At 35.5% G+C, this 26,839-nt stretch overlaps 1 protein-coding gene and 1 long non-coding RNA gene across 2 annotated transcripts in view; one reads left to right on the plus strand and one right to left on the minus strand.

Moving 5' to 3' along the window:
- Positions 1 to 496: 496 nt before the first annotated feature.
- LOC126832138 (uncharacterized) lies at positions 497 to 4,063 on the minus strand. Its single transcript, XR_007684559.2, has 3 exons — positions 3,855 to 4,063; positions 2,515 to 2,702; positions 497 to 1,763 (listed from the first exon to the last, which is right to left on the minus strand). It is a non-coding gene; the product is annotated as an uncharacterized LOC126832138 (long non-coding RNA).
- A 13-nt stretch (positions 4,064 to 4,076) lies between these two features.
- LOC126807700 (ceramide synthase 6) overlaps positions 4,077 to 26,839 on the plus strand; it is a 50,336-nt gene continuing 27,573 nt past the window's right edge. The window contains exons 1-3 of the mRNA XM_050532449.1: positions 4,077 to 4,270; positions 20,919 to 21,051; positions 26,436 to 26,542. Of these exons, the coding sequence (XP_050388406.1) occupies positions 4,077 to 4,270; positions 20,919 to 21,051; positions 26,436 to 26,542 (434 nt within the window). The remainder of the gene's footprint in view (positions 4,271 to 20,918; positions 21,052 to 26,435; positions 26,543 to 26,839) is intronic.

Consider the following 26,839-nt stretch of genomic DNA (forward strand, 5'->3'; position numbering starts at 1 on the left):
ACCTTTCAGAAAATTGGCTCTGTAGCCTAAAACTGAATCACCTATATCTCGGTTCAGAGCAAAGCAATCTGACTGAAATTTCAGCATTTTCTGTTTCTATTATTTATTGTTGAACTATTATAGCGAGAACTGTCAGCTCTTATCTAATCTTACCCAATGGCGCCAATGCCCCTTTAAAATGCCCCTTATAAATCTAGTTTAAAATCCAAATATTTGTCTAAACTTTAGACAGACCTTATGATCTACTAGTATTCTCCAGTTGGTCAATTTCACTGCAAGTCAGTCAAAACGGCCAAACATGACTGGCGAAAATAAGACAAATAAGGTTGGAAGTACCTTCAAAACAAACCATGGCACTTGAATCAATGACAGACCTTATGATCTAAAGCATACATCAGACCACTCAACCACACAACTGGTAAAGACTTTAGACAAATATTTGGATTTTAAATTAGAAACAAAACCATACTGTTGAAGATGTAATTGAGACAAGACATTAGACTAGCACTTATATTTATTAGCAAAAAAAAGCCAACAATTTGATTGGTTTTAGTGCTTAGCCAATCAAAATTGAAATTTCTACTAAAATTTGGATTTGATCTTAGTTAAAATTTCCCTACTTTTAAGTTCTGGTAAAATGTCCTTATGTGTCGGAAGTTCTGATTTGTCGACTAAACGAAAGCGACCAGACTGTCCACCGTTGGCTTTGAGAAATGCGACAATTTTGATCGGTGACATACTTTGCGTTACAATGGTGTACATCTGATTTCTAGTGGAATGATTTATAAAGCGAACTGGAACGGGGAGGTTATACAGTAAGCCGTTAATCTGGCGTGTGATATGATGAGGGAAAGCAGGTCCAAACAGTAGAGTAAGCGTCTGCTTGGGCATCTGTTCGGTTCTCTGCTTCACCAATCATGATGAGATGACCAGCTAGATAGAGGTTACAGAAAATTTTCTCCTTTTCTATTTCTGTGTTCATGCTACGACGGTACAGACAAATGGGCGTCAATTTTACATCGTTGAAAATTCCATCCAAGACAGTAATGATGGATGCAGGATGCGTGGCACTGCTAAGTTCGTTCATTTTGACAAACTGTTCACGGAGATCAAATGCCCTAGGATTTGGTGCTGCCTTTACCAAAGTGCTCTGAACCTGTGCTTCTGCTTCTGTTATGACAGACTGTTCGACACCATCTAAGATGTTGCCATGTTCAACATTCATGGTGGTCAGTCGTTCAACCACCATATTATAACACAATGACTTAGCAGTTTTTTTGGAAACTGAAACACCTGCACCTTGTAGTATGTTGTCAATAAAGTACATTCCCTTATGATAAACTTTCCCTGATTCAGCTTTACAACTCTCTACATCATATCGACAACGGACTCGACATTTAGCCACAGAGGCCGCCAACTCCATTTTGCTGACTGAATTGGTTGAAGCATATTTAGGATTGGTTAGAATATCTTGGATCTGTTTCAAAATAGATGGTGGGGGTAACTCTGCAATTGTTTCTTTCTCCATCTTAGCAACGGTCGAGTTAAAATTCTCCAGTTTCTCCTTGATAACTTTTGGGGTCATATCATTCTGGTTCAAAATTTCAGTGACAGGAAGGGTACGATAAAGTTCCACCGCCTTCTTGAAACATGACAGTTTGATTTCTTTCTTGTTGATGCCGATAGCTCTGGCTAGGAACACACCACATCAAAAAATCTGGTCTAATTCCAACTTTACAACTCATCAGAGAATTCTCAAACAACTAAAATGAAATAAAATAGGATTTAATGGGAAAGAGAGGAAAATGGGCTTTATTGTTCACTCGACACTAGGTCATTTCGGGACTAACATATAGTTCATTTTATTTCATTAGGGGTCTTTAGCAGTGGAAGGAAACCCTGAGGACATGGAGAAAACGCACGAGGTTGAACAGACGACCCTACTCCTTGTCACGTACAAGCGGGTAATGACGCATTAACGCTTCGACCACCCAAACTCGCCCAACTGGTCTTATGTAGATGGGCAAATAAAAGAATTTTATACGTAATACATGCTTGAATAAAAATAAAAATAAAGCAGAATCTGTGTTTTTAATGAGATTATTGTGAAAAATATTAAACATGCATTATGCAAGAGCTAAACCTGTCAATTTCAGGTCTTTCTTTAGGCCTGAAATCTTATCTAAATTATTAATTAGACATTAATTAACTTATCCAGACCATAATAAACTCCCGATGTCAAGGCTAGCCTTCGATGTCGACTGGATTACAATTCTATATGATGCTATCGCTCATTGATAATTAAATCACAACAATAGACAATCGAGACTATTAGTTTCGAGGCTAGGCGAAACTTTCATCCGCTTAGTTTTCGGTTCATAGTGGACCAATTTGACTGACATTTTTAGCAAATTCCCTTTACATTATGTAGTTTTTAACTATTATAGTGAGAACTGCTAACTCGTTATCTTATCTCCATCTCCCATAATGTATCTTTAATAAATAAAACCTCACCATAATTTCATTGATTACTTTTTTTTCACTTCGTAAAAACATTGAAAGTCGTCGAATTTTTTCTGCTAGCGGCAATTTTGTGGCATCGATTGGTTCTGGGTTGGGTGTTTTGTGTACAGCGGCAGCAGGCAGACCTTTGTTATCAATGGGGCGTGTCTGGCAGTCTGGTAATGTTTCCCATTTCTTCTCTGTAAATAAACCATTAAAAAATGTAGTTTGTTAAAGCTGCATTTAGTAACTGTATTGAATAAACCATGACTAATATACCGGTGTATTAAATACAAGTTTTTTCACAGTTCATTTCTGACGACGTCTTGAAAAGTGTTCTCTTGTATTTATCAAGCCACAAACAAAATAAACTTCTAAATAACTTGTATTCTGAATATTGTTTAGTGCCCAGGTTCACTTTGCTCATTTCTGTTGATCAGCGGCTGGGGAGGGGGGGGGGAATAGGTTTTACATTTAGATTCAGAACGAACATGATTCTTCTACAGCCATCCTTTTTACAGTGGTTACAACTTAAACATACAGGTTTCAAGTTTAACTGACTACCATGACTAGAGAATAGAATAACGTGATTTATCAACGAATTAACAGAATTTTAAAACAAAATTAAAAGCTTTTGAGCAGTAGTACGGTAAAAATTATGTGTGTCAAAAAGATAAGCACCACCGTTTAAAATGAGGTCTGTTTGATATTTAACCATCAACAATAAACTCAGATGGTTTTTATTTGGAACCATGTAATATCCATCACAAAATACTTCCAGCATAAGTCTTGCCACTCCAAGAAGAATAGTGTCAGGTTCCTTTGGTACCATGGTACTAATCAAACAAGAGGTGTTGAGGACGTGATCCAAGTGAGAGAGGGGGGGGGGGTTGGATGGCTGAATGGTTAGCGTGCGCGCGCTGTATCATAAAGTCTGTCATTGAGTCAACTGGCGTGGTTTCGAATCCCCGGTTGTACGTGACAAGGAGTAGGGTCGCCTGTCCAACCTCGTGGGTTTCCTCCGGGTCCTCCGGTTTCCTCCCACAGCTAAAGATCCCTACGCGCAAGCGAATTATGGAAATAAAATTGAACCATATGTTAGTCGAGTGGACGTTAAACCACATTTCTCTCTCTCTCTCCAAGTGAGAGAGGGATACACATGACGATGGTTATCACTACTCTTGTCTGTAATCCTCATCCTTTTCCTGACCAGATCATCTAATGGACTCCTATATTTTTCGAAATCCTCAATTAAAAAATATCTATTACTTAAATGACCAAATATTCCTGTCTTGTTTTACTTTAAGGTGGTCCTTAACCTTTTGTCAGTTGTATTTATTTTTATAACTTACTTGCACCACCGGCACTGTTTGCGGGAGTTCCAACACCTCCTATAGAATTCAACTCATTGTTAAAAATATAATTTGCGGGTCACGGAAAGATAACTCTGTTTGGAAACATGGTTTGGTGTAGAGGAGTAACCGAAGTTGGCCGAGTGAAATCTGCAGCCGGTTGCCGAGTGAAAAATAGAAAGTAACTCATTGAAGATCCAGTATTGTGCCATTTTACCGATGATGGCTTTACTGTATACACTGTGGAAGAGTATCTCTTCTACTTTTTGGTCTGAATGGTTTTGGTTACCAACAAATTGTACTTGGAAACAATTAGAAAATACTGATAGTGGAATATATTTACCTCAAGCAGGAGATATTATTATTGTTTTACCCTTAGCTGTGTTATTGTTGGTTGTTCGAAAACTTTTTGAAAGGTAAGTTCGTCCCCTGAAAACCATATTGAATTGATGGTCCATAGGGCATAGGCCATAGATTAAGGGGTGCCAGTTTACTCGTCCACAGTTTAGTCGTCCACAAGGTATTGTTTATGTCGTCCACAAATAATGGTTAAAGTAGCTAAGTCTCTAACTCAATAGCTCTCAAAACCTTAGTTTCGACATTGAAAACACGAATTAGTTGTCAATTTTAATCAACATTGATGTTGTGATGTTACCGTGAAAAGATGGGCATCAGATATCAAATTAAACATTTTACGATTGGTACAATTGGTACACGAATCGTGTACCATAATGCGTTTCAGCACAATTTGTAACAAGCGACTCGAAGAATGAGGTTAGACATATATATTCCACAAGTCGTGCGTCGGTGACTTCATATTCTTATCTGGAGAGCATGCGCAATAAATACTATCGGTGTAGACTAGAATAACCAGACGCCAGAGATTGCCATTCGATTGAGACTTCTGGCGTATTTCGCCGAACAGAACTGCTTTGAAATTAGAGTAAAAACGGAAACGACTGAATGTAAATCAGTTTATTTACATTCATATATCGTCGCTGCGCTTCCAAAATCTCGTATCTCGAATTTTGCTACTTTTCAGGAGACACAAAACACTTTACAGATCTAATAATAACTGGCGGACTGAATGGTTCCTTCGATATAATACATGCTAAATAAGACCACCTTCAAGGGTGTATGAGTGTGAAGCATGTACCTATATAACACCAAATTAAAAAAACGAGATACGATATTTTAAAGATTTTTTTTCTCCAAAATGAATGAGATACGATATTCGTATCTCTACTATATTAAAAAAAATGAGATACAAGTTTCTGAAAGTTGTTGGACCAATAAAAGATTATTTTAATAAAGCACAATCACAAATCTGGGAGAGTGGATGAGTTACTGAGTGGGTGGATTTTTGAACTGCTGGGCGTGATACTGGATAAATTGATCAAATACTGCGCGGTGAGTTAGTTACTGAGTAAGTGGGTGGATGGGTGGGTGAGTTACAAAGTGGGTTAGTGAGTTTCTGAGTGGGTGGGTGATTTACAAAGTGGGTTAGTGAGTTTCTGAGTGGGTGGATGAGTTACATAGCAGGATAGTGAGTTTCTGAGTAAGTGGGTGAGTTACAAAGCGGGTTAGTGAGTTTCTGCGTGGGTGGGTGAGTTACAAAGCAGGTTAGTGAGTTTATGAGTGGGTTTGTGAGTTACAAAGCGAATGGATGGGTTTCAGAGCGGATGGGTGAGTTCATGAGTGAGTTTATTGATATAGGTTGGTTATAAGTAATTTGGGATGTCGGTGGGTCAGCGAATGAGTGTGTACATGAGTGCATATTTAGGGATACAAGGTAAGTAGAGAAGTATCAAAGTGGGTATTAAGTCAAAATTTACATTTCCATTAATAAAGCACAATCACGAATCTGGGAGAGTGGATGAGTTACTGAGTGGGTGGATTTTTTAACTGCTGGGCGTGATACTGGATAAATTGATCAAATACTGCGCGGTGAGTTAGTTACTGAGTAAGTGGGTGGATGGGTGGGTGAGTTACAAAGTGGGTTAGTGAGTTTCTGAGTGGGCGGGTGGTTTACAAAGCGGGTTAGTGAGTTTCTGAGTGGGTGGATTAGTTACACAGCGGGTTAGTGAGTTTCTGAGTGGGTGGGTGAGTTACAAAGCGGGTTAGTGAGTTTCTGCGTGGGTGGGTGAGTTACAAAGCAGGTTATTGAGTTTATGAGTGGGTTTGTGAGTTACAAAACGAATGGATGAGTTTCTGAGATGATGGGTGAGTTCATGGGTGAGTTTATTGATATAGGTTGGTTATAAGTAAATTGAGATGTCGGTGGGTCAGCGAATGAGTGTGTACATGAGTGCATATTTAGGGATACAAGGCTTTAGGTAAGTAGAGAGGTATCAAAGTGGGTATTAAGTCAAAATTTACGTTTCCATTTATAGAACACAAACCTTATTGTTTCCCCAGTCTCTGTTGGTTTTTAATTCAGACAGAAAAAAACGGAGAGTATGTTGTTTAATATATTTATTATTATAATAATACATTAAAACCAACACCAACTAAAACTTGTAACACAATTCTGTTATTGTTAAACATGTAATTAAACCAAATCAGTTTTCATGTGGTAAATTATCATAAAATGTATGGTAGTCTTTGGGGATGACAACCTTAAGTTCCTGCAAGTGGCCATACTTTTTCTTCTTGATTGGTAGAGGATCTTCGTGAAGTTGAGGTACTTCATCAAGTGGTGAGGGTTCTCCCATCTTGGCTCTCCTTGGTAAGGGGGAAAACTCGTCATCATAATTTAATTTATACTCAATAACTCCATCTGGATTATATCTTATAACTCGTAAATCAGTGACTACTGGTTCTACTGTCCTTGTTCCTGGCCTTATTGAGTTATAGTATTTTAGCTTGGAGTACTCCTTGAAAAACTCGTGAGTGAGATATTCCACTTCATAGGGCTGTTTGGGTCTAGCTTCGCAGATTTTATCCACGTAGTTCTGAGGTGAATAGATTGGCTTTCGTTTTATTGCTCTTTCAATGACACTGTGAATGGAGTCACACTCCATTTGTGTGTGACCCCTTTCAAGAATCTTCTGAGTAATAACAGTATCTTTTTTTCGAGAAAGCAGTAGAAGAGCCTGAGATACAATTAGATTTCTGTTTTGATATGTGCAGCCATCTGTGTATATAATAACTTCCGTGATTGAATCAGATAATCAGACAAAGAGGAAGCGAATGAGTTGGCAGTAAGGTCTCCCTCTGACTCAAACCAGAAGTAACATTTAACTTGACGAGTGGCTACATTGAAAATAGTGTAATTATGGCACCCTAACTTAGTTTTATAGTAGAGTGCACTAGCCTCTAACTTTGGACACATGAGAATAGCCTGTAAATCCAATGTTAACATTAATAACGATTTATCTTCTAAGGCTCTTTCTTTATCTCGACCCTTTTCCTCTCTGGCAGCTTCTTTCTTCTCAATGTGCAAATTATACTCCTCTTCGCTTATGTTCTTGGTTTGTTAAGCAATACACGTATCACACTGATCTTTCTTGGGTACATATAATGACAAATTCATTTCATCAAAACCCTGAAAGAATAATTTACGGCCACAAACTGTTTTGTTATTGGATTCACAATAGTATAGGTTCTATACACCTTATATATATCAGCTCTTGTTGAAAATGTGGGTTCCAAATAAAGTTTGGTGCTTGTTGATCTACAGTAATGGGACGGTAGTTTAGGGATGTCGTTGAGAAAATCTCTGGCAGTATCACCCTTTGGCTTTAGTGTAGAACGTGCTGGTTTTGAAATTGCGTTGTTGTCTGGAAATTTGGCTGGTATTCCATACTCATTACAGTCCGCCTTCCACTGGTAAACAGTCTTTTCTCCAAGACAGAGTGTGCTCAAAAACATGGATTTGCACACTTGATATCGTTGATTATTATATTTCAAATAATATTTAAATGAACTTTGTCGTCTGCTCTCCCCCTCGGTCATTCTTTCCTTTACCTCTCCCCTTTCAACCAATCCACATACATAGACCCTTTTCTCTTCCCAATTCATATTCCAAAAACCCTTGAAAAACCCCTCTCTTGATTCTTCACTTATTTCATTACATTTCCGTCCAAGTTTCTCGCACCTGTCTGTACACTCCCTTGGTCTCAGTTTTCTTTCTTCTCTGTCAATTTGAAATTTATACTGCCCATCTACTTCAGTTAATCCTTTATACTTCTTTCCTTCCATCCTTAAACGCTTGTTAACCTTTTTCTTCCAGTAAAAACTCTTATCATCTGAAGTACGTCTCTTCTCGCCAGTTCTTACATGTATATCATCACTGTTTCCATCTTCATCCTCTTCTGTGCCAGAGTCAGGTTGCCAATCCGGATCTTTCACGGAGTCATCAAGATCCATTTCTTCTATTAGTCCACCCCTGTTTACCATTGGTTGTTTAATAATTATATCCGGCTCAATATACACATCAGTAAGATCAGTTGCAGGATTGCTCTTGTGGCTTTGTTTAATATCTTGTGTACTACATGTACAGTACTAGTACTCGTACTCGGTTTGGAGACAACTTTATCATTTGCAGAATAATCTAACTCTATGGTTGCTGTTACGTTTTCGGGTGGTGCTTCAATTATGCTGGTTATAATTGAGTCTATACCAATATCTCCTATATCAGTATATACTAATTTCACCAATATCCTCTTCGACCTCAATATCATCTAAACTAACAATGGTTTGAGCATTATCATCGGATACCAGAGGTGATGTTTTGAAAGAATTTTCAATAATGTTTGATCCAGAATTTTCATCTAAATTTGAACTTAGTAAATGGGCTGGTTTGTTGTAGTTGTTGGTTATGTTCTGTTGTTTACCATTTCTGTTTATATTACCTTCATGTGATTTATGAGCTATTGGTGGTCTTTCTAAAGACAAACCTATATTGTTGAAATTGGCATTAGCAAGTTTAAGAATCATTTCCCCCCGAGAAAATGGTAGTAAAGGCCGTTGAGACATCTCTAAAACCTTCTTTTAATTCTGAAATGTAAATATTAAATTACGTCAAAATATCGTATATCGTAAAATATTTTTCTAAATGTTTTATTCCAAAATTTCGTATCTCAAATTTGGAAGTGTTGGCGAATATAATAGACACTGTAATAGTTTAATTAAAATATAAAAGGCCTTAATGTACTACGTTGTTGTTTATTTGTCAATGTGGGAATAAAATGACTAATTTTCTAGGCAATATTAGCTGAGCTGACAAAATATCTACATTACATACCTAAAATTAACTCCAATTGCTACTAAATCACATCTAGGTAACTTAATTATATATAAAATATAAATATTATTTCTTGTTTTTGATTTATAGAGGTTAAATATCATAAAAACTTACCGTATTAAACAAAATGCAGGCTTCTATTGACGTCGTTTCAACGTGGTCTTGAGATACGAGGATTTGACGAAAATATTTTTTGTCTAATCGAAATACGACAATTAGTCACAAGCTAAAAATAAGCATTTCTAATTGGTTTAGAGGTCCGAGGTTTTGAAAGGACATGTATCAATGAAATGTGAATGTAATAAGCCCAAAAGTAGTTTTTGGCTAAATCCGAGATACAAGGTTTTGGAAGCGCAGCACTGATATATTACATTAGTATACGTTGCGACCCATTTGTGCCAATTTGTAGGTACCAAATATTAGCGATTTGGCTCCACAACTAATAGTTGACTCGTACACATGTTAATTCAGTATGGAATAAAAAAGTTTTACTCATCGGTTGTTTATGATTGTTATATTTACCGGTAGATCTACTCTATCAACCAACTTGCTTCACTGATCATGGCCGAGATTTAATTAGTTCACCAATGTTTTTGGAATAAAATAGCCTTGCCTGGTATCGTATTGTTTGTTGATTGGTGTTATGATTTTAGACATAATGAATAGTACAAATCAAAGATAAGACATGCCGTCCATTAAAGATACATAGTAAGATTTAGATAAAGAGCTGTTCGTTCTTGCTGTAATAGTATTAATAGTTCAAAAATAGATAATGCAAAATTAAGATATTGAAAACTTAATTCAAATTACTTTATTCGAAGCGAAGATATTAGCCTTTGAACGTTTGACAAGATGTACACTGATTATGGCTGTACTGGTTGTTTGAAGCTTAGCCTTGCCTCACCACTTTTTTTTAGATTAATTCATATTATAATAATAAATGGTGGAACTATTCTAATCTACTTAAAATCAGACTTATCCGATGGCATGAAGACTTGATTAAGATCTTGCCATGTTAATAAATGTCTAATTAATAGTTTATACATGTATAACATTTAAGGCCTAAAGAAAGACCTGCAGTAGGCAGATTGGTAGCACTATAAACCTCAGAATGCCTCGTTCAGCATTTTTGTCCAAACGTGGCAAAAACGTGCTAATAAAATTTTTGCCATAATTTTGCCACGTTATAACGTGGTAAAAACAAAATGCAACGTTTGTATGGAGTTCCAAAACATATTTTGTTTTAAAATTGGCATGTTTTTGGAACATGGTATTTTGACCAGAACGAGGCTGTTCACAAGGTTGGATACAGGATTTTTCAAAAGGGTTGGGAGTGGGGTTGACGACTTTTTGGACTTACTTCAGGGCTGAAATTAATGCCTGGTGTGGTAACCTGGTTACAGGATACCACAAAATACAGGATGGTAACCTAACAGGTTACGACATAAGTTGCTTGAAAATGATTTATGTTAACCCATCAAGTTTTCTGTTATGTATTATTAATGAGAACGTCTAGGGTAACCTGTAGGAATTGAGGAGTAAAAGATCAGAATTTAATGAATTTGAGAAATGAAATCTTTTTTCTTTGATTTGTTTAAATTTATATATTATTGAACATGAACACGTACATGTATGTAGTTAACCCTGTCAACGTACGTAAGCAACGACTGGAAGCTTTGACCTTTCACATTGCTTCATGTCGTATTTCAGTGTTGTACTACTACATATCAGTTAGTCAGTTTGTCTTCGTCGACCTGGTCCGAGAAGTCATCGTTGATGTCCCACGACAAACGTCTTCAAATTCAATGCAACATCTAGCTTTTTCCGATTTCATTATGGGAGCTGTGCAGTTGACAAAGGAGTAATTTTGCGTCATCGAGTATCACTTGATCGGAATACCCCTTATTCACTGGGGAAATCTCTCCCGCTATCTGCCTTGATAAAGAGCTGACCATTCTTGCTATAATAGCTAAAAAATAGATAATTTAATGTAAAATTAAAATATTGAAAATTTCATTCAGATTACTTCATTCTGAGCCCAATTATCACTGTTTATAGTTTTGACAAGATGTGTGCACAGTGGTTACCAGGGCACTGGTATATTCGAGACTTACAATGTAGCCTCGCTTTCCCATTTTTAAATTAAATTTTTAAATGGCGAACCGTTCTAATCTAGTTAAAATCTCGAGTATCCAATGCCATCAAGAGTTGATTATGGTTTTGTTTTGTTAATATTATTAATATTAATTTAAAATTAAATGTCTAATTAATAGTTTATATAACATTTCAGGCCTAAAGAAAGACCTGCAATAGGCAGATTTAGCTCTTGCATAATGTATGTTTGATAGTTTTTATAACATTTACATGCAAGGCATAAAGAAAAACTGCAATAGGTACATGTAGATTTAGCTCTTGTATAATGCCTGTTCAAGTATTGGCCGTGTTACATGTACGAAAAACTAACAATTTATGGGGTTATCAAAATTACTGGTAAATGCACTAATTGCTTGGATGGTATTCATTTTCCACATGGCCTATTTTCTCAACGGAAACTTACTGGACCTACTCATAATCAGCTTGTATATTTATGTGATAATCATATTTACTGTTAAATGGTAAAAGACTTAGTCGCCATGGGTGTGTGGACGAGTCAACCCAATGCCGTGTGGATGACTGACTGAGTGATAATTCCTTTGAAATTGAAGACGTAAAATTGTGAGAGGGTACATGTATCTGTTCGAATCTGACAATTCATAAAAAGAATTGACTGTCACTATAGAGAAAGGGAGAAAAATAGAATTAGTCTGTGAATTAGCCTTCATGTGCATGTACATGTGTACCTTGTTTTTTTTTGTTTTTTTTATTAATTCTCTACTTAGAAATGGGAGGGAGGGAAATGGTATGAGGTGTTTTGGAAAGAGTGTGTATCCTACATGTACATGTATCTCATACACAACACCAACCTTAGCTTCAGATGTAGATTTCTGAAGCTAGAGCTAATACCCATCTGGCATACTAAAATTTCTCTGAAATACCACGCCCATGAAAAAGAAAACCTCAAAGGGGCTTTAAATGTGCAGATCAGGCCTGAAATTCAATCTGGATAGGCTACAAGTTTAAATTTATACACAGTGTTTGAGGTCATGAGACGAAGAATCCTATTGATTTTTAATGATTTCCGATAATTACTGCCAATGTTATGGCCCTTGATCACTTTGAAAAATCTTGTGATGCTCTTGAGGCTAAAGTTATCATCTGATTGACTTCAGATTGATACACAGAGTTTAAGATCTCGAGAGGAACAAGTAGATTGATTTTCAATGAATTTTTATGACTTGAACAGCTAAAATCATGATATTAAAAGTTTTGTATACTAAACGTTAGCATGGGGCAGAACTTTATGAAAACCAAACAAATTCTAATGGTTTTCTGATAAATACTTCATGAGTTGTTTACTTGTTACTCTTAATCAGATTTTAGTGTATTATAAATGTTTCATTACCGAAAAAGTAAAAATATGCGACAACACTTGTTGACTGCCCGGACGATTTAGCTGCTGTGGGCGTATGTTTCGTTGTCTGGCAACGCATCTTTTTTGTTGATGGCAAAGGAATAAAGATTGCGATTAACTAGTCACATGCAGAATTGATGTTTGTAATCTACATGACGAATGTATGTGGTGTAGTCTGTAGAATTATAGTTCACATGGCTTTGTAGTAACTACATGTACATGTATACTGTCATGAATATCCTTGTCTCAGATATATTGATATGTTTCTATAGTAGCACACTATTCATCAGTAAATATGCCAAGCATTACTGAACAAGCTGTAGGCCTAAACGGTTTGTGTTGTGATTTGTAAATTTGTAATCCATGTGGCGGTGACAGTCGTAGCTTTTAAGAAAAAGTAATATTGGTTTGTCTATACTGTACATGTATTTATAGGGATATTGAAATGGACAATTCCACAGTAACAGAATTACATTTAGAGCTATTTGAAATTTAAAGCTTATATTAATTATTAAACTGTTTAATTATATGATTATAATTTTAAACAATGTACTTTTATAATTTTGTGTACACATTGACATGCAAGTAAAATATTCCTTGGCAGTTGGAATTCGTTATAAATAAGGTCGTATATAGCACCACTGTCATTCTTGTCAGAAAGTTAGATTTAACTGACTTGACATCAACATGACTTTAAGTTGATGAAGTGTATCTGTTTATGATGCAGACAGTTGTCAATAATTTGTTGTAAACTGCATACAGAGACTTGTAACTAATTGATTTTACTTATAATTATTGATATTCCCCATACTACATGTATCTCTCTTTATCAGATTACACAGGGCTTTATTAACATTCCATGGCATTTTCTAAAATAACCACTGGACACTGGTAAAGGTGAACAATGTCCATCATATCCTTTCTCAGTGTAATCCATATAGATCCTTCCAACTCATGTATCTGAACTCATTCAATAAACAGACACATGAAACCAATTAGATTCAGCCAACTTGCTGATTTATGATGTCAAGCTAATGGGATTGGAATTATTAATGAAATAAGTCTTTCGAGTTGATTTGATATTTGTTTATTTTTTGCATTGTCTACATGTGTATTCTGTCTTGTCCACAGGTTGATCTTGTAGTTTTTTATACGCCCACATTTTCATGTGGATGTATTGTCGTCGCCCCTGTTTGTGGACACTCTACAGGTCACAATTTTTATCCAATTTTGACAAAACTTGAATTATAGGTCTATCTCTCAAAGATCTTGGTTCCTTTCCATATTGGCATGTATCTGACCATAACTTCATGGATTGTGGCACCTGATTGTACGAAAAATCAAGTTTTTAGCTTGTGGACACACTAGAGGTCACAATTTTGATTGGATTTTGTTGAAACTTGAAATTCATGTTTATAGCCCAAAGATCCTTTCAATATTCGCGCATATCAGATCGTAACTTCCTGAATTGTGGCCTCTGATTATGCTAAAAATCACGTTTTTAGCTTGTGGTCCCTCTAGAGGTCACAATTTTTATCCGATTTAAAAAAAACATTTTAGTACATGTATCACTGTTACACCCTAATGATGGTTGAGTTCGAATTTTGTGAATATCGGACCAAAACTGACTAGCAAAATAGTGTAAAATGTGGTATGTCAAGGTTGTGGACCCTCTAAAGATCACAATTTTCATCCGATAGAAACTTGTAATGCATGTCTATATCCCAAAGATCTCGGTTCCTTTCGATATTCGCGCATATCAGATCTTAATTTCCTGAATTATGGCCCCTGATGGTTTGAAACATCACGCTTTTAGCTTGTGGTCCCTCTAGAGATCACAATTTTTATCCAATTTAAAAAAAACGTTTTAGTATGTCACCTTTAACCCTAATGATAGTTGAGTTAGAATTTCGTGAAAATTGGACCAAAACTGTCTGACGAAATCGTCGCCCCTCGTACGCAAATAGTGTGAACATCTCATATACATGTATCAAGGTTGTGGACCTCCTAGAGGTCACAATTTTGATGTGATTTTGATGAAACTTAAAATGCATGTTTATAACCAAAAGATCTTGGTTCCTTTTGATATTCGCGCATATCGGATCGTAACTTCCTGAATTATGGCCCTTGATTGTACGATAAATCGCGTTTTGAGCTTGTGGTCCCAATAGAAGTCACAATTTTAATCCGATTTAAAAAAAAACGTGTGAATATATACACTAATGATATTTGAATTTCATGAAAATCAGAAAAAACTGACAGATATAATGGCAGCCTTTTGTATGCAAATAGTGTAAAAATATGGTATATCAAGGTTGTGGGCCCTCTAGAGACCACAGTTTTTATCCAATTTGGATGAAACTTTAAATATATATGTTTTTATCATAAAGATCTTTGTTCCTTTTGATAATCACACATATCCGAACATAACTTCCTGCATTATGGCCCCGGATTGGTTGAAAAATCGCATTTTTAGCTTTTGGATTCTCTAGAGGTCACAATTTTTTTTCCAATTTTAATGAAGGATTGGAATTTCAGGAAAAAAATGAAATGGAACTGACCGACAAAATGGCCGTTCTTCGTATGCAAATTGTGTATAAGTATGTAATACAAAGGTTATGGATCCTCTAGAGGTCACAATTTTTATCTGATTTTGATAAAACTTAAAACATATCTTTATATTCCAAAAATTCTCAGTCCCTTTTGATATTTGCGTATTTCAGACCTTAACTTTTTGTATCAGGGCCCCTGTTTGTACAAAAAATCGTTTTTGTTTTTAGCTTCTTCTCTATCCATCTCTTGCAAAATCTGGTCGTATCCTGCCTGGCAGCCGCTGGTTGTTTTGTGTGTAGTGCGGTCCTACTTCGCTTACTATTAGTATTACAGTGTATAAATGGAGGCCTACTATACATGTAATGAAATTATGGAAGTGTGCCTGAACATGTACATGTGTATGCACTATGATGTATTTGTTTGGATTACATGTACATGAAACACTGAACCTGTACAACACTTATAATGCGAACTTAGTGTTAAAATGGAATTACTACATGTCTACAATTATTCCATGAAGCAGCTTATAAGTTATAATAATAATATATAACTGATTAATTAATTTTTCTGATGGAATACGATTTTACTACTTATTAATATCCACTACTGTCATTATATTATACCTTGCAATTTTATACAATGTACATCTGGGGTTATAAAAAATCATTAATTTTATTAATTATTTATTGTGACTTTTATGCAAATAGAATATGAAACCATAAACTACATGTACATGTATCTAGATACATACATAGACAAGTTCTATAAACCATGTGCGTAGTGCGTACATGTACTGTATACATGAGAGTGTATGCTAGCCTACATGTACATATGTATCTTTTCAGCCCAAAATACAAGTACATGTAAGAAGAGTAAATTGAATTTCCTCAAATTAATTTTTTTTGGGGGGGGGGGGGACTAAATTAAAATACCAGAGCAGGGGAAGAGTGCAGTAAAATGAGTTGTGATTTAAGTCCTGATGCGTCATTTTAAGCAGTAGGAGAGAGATGGAGAAATGGGGTCTAACGTCCACTCGACACAAACTCGGCCTATTTCAGTAATTCGCTTGCATGTGTTAAGTAATAAGAAGCCCTTCCAAATTACAATATTGTGAAAGATGAAATTCTAATAGGAATATCAGTCCAATGATGGTTTGATTCCATTTACAAAGAGATGTAGAGTTGAAATTTTATCGATCTATGTTGCTCGCTATGCCATTTTGTTGTCCACAAAATTTAATGAGAAGCCTGTTTAAAATCTAATTGAATCCAAGCCTGGACATAATATACTGTTGGTATTTTCTATTTTCTTAATTAAATGTACATAATCAATCTCAGTACGTATTAGTGTGGATTACATGTAAGCTGTGAGAAATTTGGTAGTTTAGGTACAAATGCCAATAGCGCATGGTTAATTTAATAGATTTTAATTGAGAATGTATAGGAAAAAGCATATCAAACATTGTTGTGCATAATTATCACTGACAGTCGGAGTTGGAGGGTAAAAACCAGGAGATTTTTTATACGCCCACGTTTTCATGTGGACGTATATTGTCGTCGCCCCTGTCCGTCCGGACGTCCGTCCACAATTGTTTGTGGACACTCTACAGGTCACAATTCTTATCCGATTTTGACGAAACTTGAAATATAGGTTTATCTCCAAAAGATCTTGGTTGCTTTTGATATTGGCATGTATCGGACCAAAACTTCATGGATTATGTCCCCTTATTGTACGAAAAATCACATTTTTAGCTTGTGGACCCTATAGAGGTCACAATTTTTATCTGATTTTGTTAAAACTTAAAATGTAAGTTTATAACCCAAAGATCTCGGTTCCTTTCGATATTCACGCATATCGGTCTGTAACTTCCTGAATTATGACCCCTAATTGTACGAAAAATCTAGTTTTTAGCTTGTGGACCCTATAGCGGTCATAATTTTTTTCCGATTTAAATAAAATGTTGTAGTATATCACCGTTACACCCTAAGGATAGTTGAGTTCGAATTTCGTGAAAATAGGCCCAAAACTGACAGACAAAATGGCCGCCCCTCGTTCTCAAATAGCGTTAAAATATGGTTGTGGATCCTCTAGAGGTCACAATTTTCTTGTGATTTTGATGAAACTTGAAATTCATGGTTATAACCCAAAGATCTTGGTTCTTTTCGATATTCGGGCATATCGGATAGTAACTTCCTGAATTATGGCCCCTGATTGTATGAAATATCATGTTTTTAGCTTGTCCCTCTAGAGATCACAATTATTATCCGATTAAAAAAACGTTCGAATATATCACTGTTACACTGTAATGTTTATTGTGTTCAAATTTTGTGAAAATCAGGCTAAAACTGCCAGGCAAAATGGCCGCCCCACGTACGCAAATAGTGTATGGCATCTGGTATATCAAGCTTGTGGGCCCTCTAGAGGTCATAATTTTTATCCGATTTTGATGAGAGTTGAAATACATGTTTATAACCCAAAGATCTTGGTTCCATTCGATATTTGCGCGTATTGGATCGTAACTTCCTGAATTATGGCCCTTGAATGTACAAAAAATCACACCATAAATGAAGGTTGAATTCGAATTTAGGGAAAATCGAAATGAAACTGCCGACTAAATGGCTGCTCTTTGTACGCAAATTTTGTAAAAGTATGCAATACGAAGGTTGTGGTCTTGTGGACACTCTAGAGGTCACAATTTTTATAATACATTGATGGATTCACTAACCAGTTGTTAGGAAAATTTAAACTCATTGAATATAATCCTCTTGACAGAACATCGAATACACGGAGAGAGAAACAGTAGATAATTTCCAGACAGAATCTCCATTGTCGAATTCCAATGACACGTGACATATCGTTTGGAATTATGTTAATAAACCAGTTCTAAATAATAGCGTTTACCGTTAAGATTTTTTATTTTATACAGTACTGACAGATAGAGGCTTAATTTTAAAAATATTATTGAAGGCTACATGTATATAGTTGTACAGAAGTTTATTTTTTAGCAATTTCAGTTATGGTTGTCATGTGATCATTGTGCCGTTTGTCTATAATCGACGAATGAATAAAAACTTTTGCAAGTTACGTGACTGTTACGTGATGGACAAAGGACTACAAATTGTGTTATGAACAAATGCCACGACGGCATATCAGCTTAGTTTGGCTACGGCATTTTCTCACATGCAATAAACAATAAAAACAATTTTGTTTTTTTGTCAGTATTATTAAGATTCGCGCAGATTGCATATGTTAGAACCCTCTTAGATTCTCACAAAAAATGACGAATTTCTAGCCCTGACTGGTCAAACTCTAAACTCAGTTCCATGAAAATCAGATAAAAATTTGCAAACTGACTGAATGGTTCACCTTTTACTTGATAACGCTGCAAAATATACATGTACATGTATTATATATATAATATAATAATGCAAATCTTTTTGACACTGTCATTGTTACCTCATAGTACATTTTAGTTTTAGTTGACAATATATTTGTTCATATGGAGAAGTGTTCAATCATGTACATGTATGCTGGTGCATTAATTAAATGGTTTTGGATATCATTCTATACATGCCCCATAAATGAAAGTGTCACCAAAATTCTTTTTATTATTAGCACGCAATACACCTGTTCCCATTGGCAACAGATGTTCTTTGAATTTGATTCAATTATTGTTAGTTACAATTATATTATTATCTATGAAATCTATTGATTCGTTAAAACAGGGTAGTGATTTTGTCACAGAACAGAGAGGTCTTACACAAGCTGTTTACTTACATGTTATTGGGTATTTAATGCAAAATTCAAGAAATGAAATGAAATGAAATGAAATGGAGTTCAACGTCTGACTGTTCTGCTCCGAATTGGGCTAATGAAGACGGGCATACGCCATACAGTACAGTGTGCTAGGAGGGAAATTTTGCCCGTACAGCGGCACTATACCCTTCTCTCATATCGAATTCCAACTGTCATGGGATCTTTTACATGTATGCCAATGTGTACACGGGTCCTTGATTTTTTGTCCCATCCGAACGACTAGACAGCTGTCCTTGTCAAACCCTCCGTCCTGTATCACTGACAAGGGGGAACCACGCCGGAACACCTGACCTCCAGGCTAGCAAATTAGCGTCTTACCCACTAAGCCACCGCGTCCCCCAGATATTCAAGAAATATTCACACATATTGCAACCCCTTCACACGTACTAGTCGATTGTGATCAATTAAGTAACGAACGTCAATCAATGGTTGACAAATTGGTAGGGAGGGATAAAACACTTTGCCTAATACTCCCATTTCCCCACACCTGGATGATAGACATTGGATGATCCAATTTGGATCTCTCAGCTTATCTGGGACTTCATTGATCAAATTTGTATGACAAATCGCATATAAGGATATGCAAAGGCTGCCAGATGCAACATAAAAATGTCTCCTAGAGAGAAACGTTAATCATCTGGCAACTAAACTAATTAATTAAAAGACACAGTAAGGTGGGGCTCAAAACTGTCCCAAAGAAGGAAACATTCTGTCCTGCACAAAATTAAAGTAACAACCAAAGCAGGGTGAAGCGCAAAAAAGACCCCACAGAGGGTAACCACCTTACATGTACATGTACGTCTCATTTATTACACTATGTATATGATATTATAAATCAGTTGCTGGTGAACTGTGTGTTAGATAAACAATCTGGGTAAATCAGTTGCTTGTGAACTGTGTGTTATCAATATACAACTGGCGGTAGTTTTTTCTTTGATGTCCATAACAAACTGTCATGACGTCATCATAGGTTGATATATTCGGTTCATATCAACCGCTGATGATGTCATGACAGGTTGATATATCATATATGTAGTTCATATCAACCGCTAATGATGTCATCTCCGGTCGATATATTCGGCTCATATCAACCGCTGATAATCGAAATAATACAAAGAACACAGAAATAAATTTTTATTCTTTTGACAATTAAAAATTGTTATGGTACAGTTTGTAGCATTCAGGACCGAAATAGACGGGCTACTTATCGGCATATTTAAATCGGTTATCCATACTCCATGTCTAAGATATCTTTCAGAATTTTCTTTCCGTCCACAGGTCCACATTTCTATTACATGTATTTCTCCACACACTCCAAGACTTGAAAGTATTTATCGCCCAAGAGTTCCTTTGTAAAGTATTTTTGGGTACAGTCCACTTAAAACAGTCGGTCAAATCCTTTGGATAGATCTTCATCGATATTTGCATTGACATCTATTCCATCGTCAATATGTTGGCTAAAAAGGATTGATTATTCGTCTGACTTCGTATTACTATCCATTTTGTTTTTGCTTTCAATTCAATTACTCCAAAATGGCAACGTATAAACAAAAACATGCACATACATTCATGATTCACATGATTACTTCAGTAATTTTCGCTATTTGGCAGAAACTATCTAGCAATTATCCAATCATTGTTGCCTTTTAATAGAAGAGCCCATTAAATTTAAGCGTTGTATATGTCGGATATAAACCTTCTCTCCCTGGGATTGATATCATAGGTTAATATCCTATACATATCATATCATATACCGGTACAGGTAAACAACCTGGGTAAATCAGCTGCTGGTGACATAAACAACCTGGGTAAATTAGCATGAACTGTGTGTTATCTTGTGTTGTACATTATAAACAACCTGGGTAAATTAGCTGCTTGTGCATATTTTCTGGAAAACTAGATTATAAGAGTTTCATTCTGTTTTGTTTTTTTCTAGATATTTTGCATCTCCACTAGGTCAATATTTGGGACTTAGTTTAACAGGAGAGAACGTAGAGAAACCTACACCAAATATTATTTTAGAAAAATTCTTCCATGATAATAAAAAACCTACAGATGCAGATTTTGTGGTAAAGTATATTTGATTTTTTATTTTGTGCTATAATAAAAGACTATCTGGAGTAATATTTAGTGCAATTCAATCTGTAAAATGATCCTATAGAACAGACAAGTAAATATTTGTTAGAACAGTGCTTTTATTTCAGAATGATTATATGTATTCCAGATGACATAATTTTATGTGTCATCTAACCTAACATTTATATGTATGCCTTATTAAGAAGAATTTACTAAGGTTGCGCAATATTTTAATATTGCTATGATTAATGCAATGCAGAAAAATTAAACAAACTTTGAACTGACTGCTATAGTACAAGTGGCTTAGAATTGAGATTTCATTATACTACCAGTATTATTAAAGTACAATGTACATGTTTATAACCCAAAGATCTTGGTTCCTTTCGATATTGCCGTGTATCGGATTGTATCTTTATGAATTATGGCCCTTGAATGTACAAAAAATCACGTTTTTAGTTTGCGGTTCATGTTGAGGTCACAATTTTTATCTGATTTAAAAAAAAGTTGTGAATACATGTATATGGTCACCATTACGCACTAAGATCTTGGTTCCTTTTGATAATCGCGTATATCCGAACGTAACTTCCTGGATTATGGCTCCTGATTGTTTGAAAAATCACATTTTTAGCGTGCGGATTCTCTAAGGGTCACAATTTTGTTTTCCAATTTTAAAAACCGTTTAAATATATTACCATTCCACCATAATGAAGGTTGAATTCCAATTTAGGGAAAGTCGAAATGAAACTACCCGACAAAATGGCCGCTCTTTGTACGGGAATTATGTAAAAGTATGCTACGAAGGTTTTGGATCCTCTAGAGGTCACAATTTTTATCCGATTTTGATGAAACTTAAACATATCTTTATATCCCAAAGATCTCAGTCCCTTTTAATATTTGCGTATTTCAGACCATAACTTTCTGGATTATTGTCCCTGATTGTACAAAAAATCCTATTTGTTTTTAGCTTGTTCTCTATCCATCTCTTGCAAAATGTGAGTGTATCCTGCCTTCTGGTCTTTAAAATAAAGTGCCTGAAATTAAATAGTTATCTCTAATGCAAATATGTGATAATGAAACAATTTTACTTTCTTTTAATTTGATACAGCAAATCTGTACTGAACTGACTATAGATTAATACATTTTGTCTAGAGCCCCTCTGATTGGTGCAACATTTTATAAACCTCATCATTATTTTATTTCATTGAATTTTGGGGAATCAAAATTTCTTTAAATTGACTAATGGATTATAATTTTAAATATTTAAAATCGGTACAATAAACAGTGTCTAGTACCTCTCTAGAGCACATGTAGTCACTTTTTAGGCCTTTTTTCAGGCATCGTCATTATTTGGTTCATTAATTTTTTGGGTTGTAAAATTTCTTGATTAAGGTGAATTCAACTGCAACAGTGTGATTGATTGATTGGAATTCCTGACGGTATACAGAGTGGGATCTCAGTTTCAAAGCTGGATCTCTTTCTACAGTTGCTGTAGTCATGACTGATTTTCAGAATTTTCAGCACTGACTGATCTTTTTTTCTGGAATATCATTAGCATAGTACTAATACATACAGTACATATAGTACTATTATATATACATGTAGTTTGCTAAATGGCTAAGCAAAGAACATGTAGATTATAATGCTTTGATATTTTTGATAGATATGTCTAGGGTTGTATTGTTCCAAATTAATTATAATTATGTATATGAGGCAAGAGTGATAATGCCTCTTTAATAATCACACGATATCATGTTCTAAAGGTTAATGTTAATAATGTAACGTAATCAGAACATGTACATGTATAGTACATGACATGACTTAGACCTTTGTACCCTTTATTTACCAACAGCCAGACATTGACTTAGCTCTTGTAAAATTGATACCTTGTTTCTTCCCCCGAAGTTCTGGCAAACCTTATGTCATGTAGACATAACATGTAGTTTAAGATTGTATTTTCATTGGATGAAAATCTTATTTATTAAATCTGTAAATTGAAAAGCTATGCAGGCAATTTTGGGACCTATTTCCTAAATGTACATGCAAGAAGAAACAAGGTATCAATTTGACATGGTTTTATGAAACCACGTACATTAGTACTAGTAGGCTAATATTTACACAATCCCTTTCAAATATAATTCCACCAAATTCTAATGAATAAGCTGTGATTGTGTAAGATAAATTGATTTTATTGATTATCCAGGTCATATTTTTATGCACACATGTAATGTAAAATGTATATGGTGTAGTCATGCATGTTCATCTCTCACAATTATTTGTGGAGGCTCTAGAAGCTAAATTTGTAATCTGACTGACCTTACTTATTATTGACCTACATGTACATGTATTAGGTAAACTCAAGAATTGATTGTTAATTATTCATAGCACGCTCTATAAAGTACTACATATATAGGCTTGAAGCATGAATTAGAACCCAAAATCACATTGTATACATATCTAATTTTTTATAGAATTAATAAAGGGATAAGGGTTAAATCTGTCATAGTCACACCTGTGCGATTGTACAAATTTTGAGACTCATCAATGTTTTACATGATTACTCCTGAATAGCTTGATAACCAATTCTAATGTTGATTTAAAGATGGGTTCCCAGAAAAGTATTTATCGGGTGGTTATTTCCAATAAAAGTATGGCAATTTTGGTATATATGTAAAGTAGAGATATCCAATCTTACTAGAAAAATACTGGATTTCCCGTAAAAACACACATGGAGCGTATACAGGACAAAAATGTAAGGGTTCCCCTAATCAACAGCCCGACGATTAGGAACTTCTGCACGCGTGATGTCAAAGGTCACAAGCGAACATTGAGCGCTTGATGTACAAGTTGATAAACTTTATGAATTTGTTATACGTACAATACTTTCTGAGATAAAAATAACGGAAAAAGACGCGGGTAGTGGATAATCCGAGAATTTAATTAGGATTCTATATTTGTAATAAATAGTAAGCGATTAAAGACAACATCGTCTTATGTATGCAATGAATTCTCCTCTGACTCCCAAGACGTGACGTAAACATGACCTGGTTTGATCGAATTTTAATAGCAGGGCATTCCTTTGCAATTACAATGTTTTAGAAGGATTTGAAGCATAATTGACAAATTGATTAGTTTGAATATGTTTTTGGCCCATATACACCATTAAATCACCCAGTTTGTACGCGGGAACCCATCTTTAAACTGACAAATAATTTGGGATTTCAATGTCAAAGACTTTGGATGATTTTGAGTTAGATACTTACCTACTTTAAATTGTGTTCTCAAGCTCTGGTTTGGCAACAATCTATTGAAATTTGCTATTACATATGGGATCTGTCAGCTTTAGCTACATTATCTTTGAGTGGCTTTTAGCAATCTGGAAACACATTAACAGAACACAGTTTTTATGGAAAGCAATCACTAGTTTTATTCTAAAAGCACGATGTTTCGACAAGTATCCTCTAATCGTTATGAAGCACAATGACATTTAGTAAACTTGAGGTCAATATATATGAAATATATTTCATTTAAAAATAGTTTCAACTTTTTCAGGCCTCGGGGGGGGTCCATATTTAGGGTATCAATTTAGGCTGTCCCAGGGTCAAAATCGTCTTTTATGGGCAATTTTGTACTCTGTGAGATGTACTCTTTCATTTAAAATTGATTTTGACCAGTACCCTGCATGTATGAGTATAAGCCATTTCTGGCCCCCTTCGGCTTTGGGGTATCACAGTCTGGGCCATCCCAGGGGTCTAATCGTCTGTTATGGGCAATTTCAAACTCGTTGCGAAATATTCTTTCATTTAAAATTAGTTTTAACTGGTAGTTTTTTTAAACCCTCTGGGGTCCATATTTAGGTGTCAGTTTGGGCCATCCCAAAGTCAAATTTGTCTGTTATGGTGAATTTCGTACTCAGTGATATGTACTCTTTCATTTTAAATTGGTTTCGACAGGTACATCGAATGTACTAGTGGTCGCTCGAGTTATGGCCCTTGTTTCACTTTGTTCAATCTTGTGAATGCTGTAATGCCAAAAGTTATAATTTGATCTCTATGAAATTTATATGTATCATCTAAATTAGTGAAACGAAGGACCCTATTGAATTTCATCAATTTCAGTTATGGCCTCTGTTTTACTTTGTTGAACCATGTGAACGCTCGACCGCCAAAAGTTAAGTGTACCATTCTATCTGTATGTAATTTATATCATTTAAAATAGTAAAACGAAGAAACCTAATTGAAATTCGCAATTTTCGTTAATTACTTCTAGAATTAATGCCGTTGTTTCAGTTTGTAGAACCATGTGAACCCTAAAACGATGAAAATTATGATCTGATCTGTATGAAATTTTCTTGTAAATGCCCCCCATTACCTACAAAAGAATACATATGCGACAACCCTTGTCGACCGCTCGGACGATTTGGGGGGATCACGTGGCTAAGTGGGTAAGACGCTGGCTCGCTAGCCTGGAGGTCGGGTGTTCGATCCCTGCATTGGCCGAGAAAGTTCATCCAGATTTTCCGGCATTGTTCCCCCTTGTCAGTGATGCAGGACGGAGGGCCGGACAAGGACAGCTGTTTAGTCCCTTGGATGAGATGAAAAACCGAGGTCCCGTATATATATAGGAATGCACGTAAAGGATCCCCTGGCAGTTGTAATTCGATATAAGAGTAGGCGTTAGTGCCGCTGCCCGTGCAAAATTTCCCTCATAGCACACTGTATGTCGTATGCCCGTCTTCATTAGCCCAGTATGGGAGTAGGACGTTAAACCCCATTTCATTTCATTTCGGACGATTTGGCTGCTGTGGGAGTATGTTTCATTGCCTGGCAAACTCTCTTTGTACTGGTTCTTCAGTATTAAAACCAAGACAACTATCAATTTATTAAAACAACAATATCAGTTTATTAAAACACCACTTTTTTCAAAATCAGATTGGTCCGAGTGGTCTTCAAAAAAAAAAAAAAAATGAATTAAACAATTATAATTATCACTTTATTTGTTGGTCCAAGTTGTCTTCTAATCTTGGTCCAAGTGGTCTTCTATTAATTTTTTTGTTGGTCCAAGTGGTCCTCTTACCTTGGTCCAAGTTGTCTTCTAATCTTGGTTCAAGGGGTCTTCTATTTTGGTCCGAGCGTTCTTTAAGTGTTCTTCTATCTTGGTCCAAGTTGTCTGGATACCGTCGCCGGATGTTGATGGAGACTATCCGCGGGAATAAAACCTTACATTATCTAAATTGTTTTTATGTACCTCTTGTCTCATTGTGTTCATTATCGCTATCAGTATGTTTGGAGATGGACATGTATTAAGTATGCAACATTTTTAAACTCACGCACTATTTCGTAAACGTGAAGGACTGGATCGTTTACCTCTTATTTTTCAGGCTTTGCAAAAACAGACTGATTCTACAAGACGTCAAATAGAACGATGGTTTCGTAACCGCAGAAATCAAGACAGAACAAAAACTCTTCATAAATTTACGGAAAGCAGGTATATCTACTGTTCCATAAGTAGAATTTTGTACATGTAAATAAAATTTGCTCTAAATAGTCTAGTTGAGCAATCTTTTGATTCATCAGAAACTTTTTGCATTCCGACTCCCCTGCGATTTCTAGCATGGTGAAATTGTACCTTCTTTTTTTTTTCAAATAAAATCTATAGTTTTTCTAAACTTTTGATTTGTATTTGGCTGGGATTTTTTTTATTTCTGAGTTTGTTGTCCGCCATTTTGATTTTTATAGGAGCTACTCTCTATTATATTTACAATATCTAAATCCACAAAGTATA

Source organism: Patella vulgata, chromosome 9 (assembly GCF_932274485.2).
Source record: "Patella vulgata chromosome 9, xgPatVulg1.2, whole genome shotgun sequence".
Classification (NCBI taxonomy): domain Eukaryota; kingdom Metazoa; phylum Mollusca; class Gastropoda; family Patellidae; genus Patella; species Patella vulgata.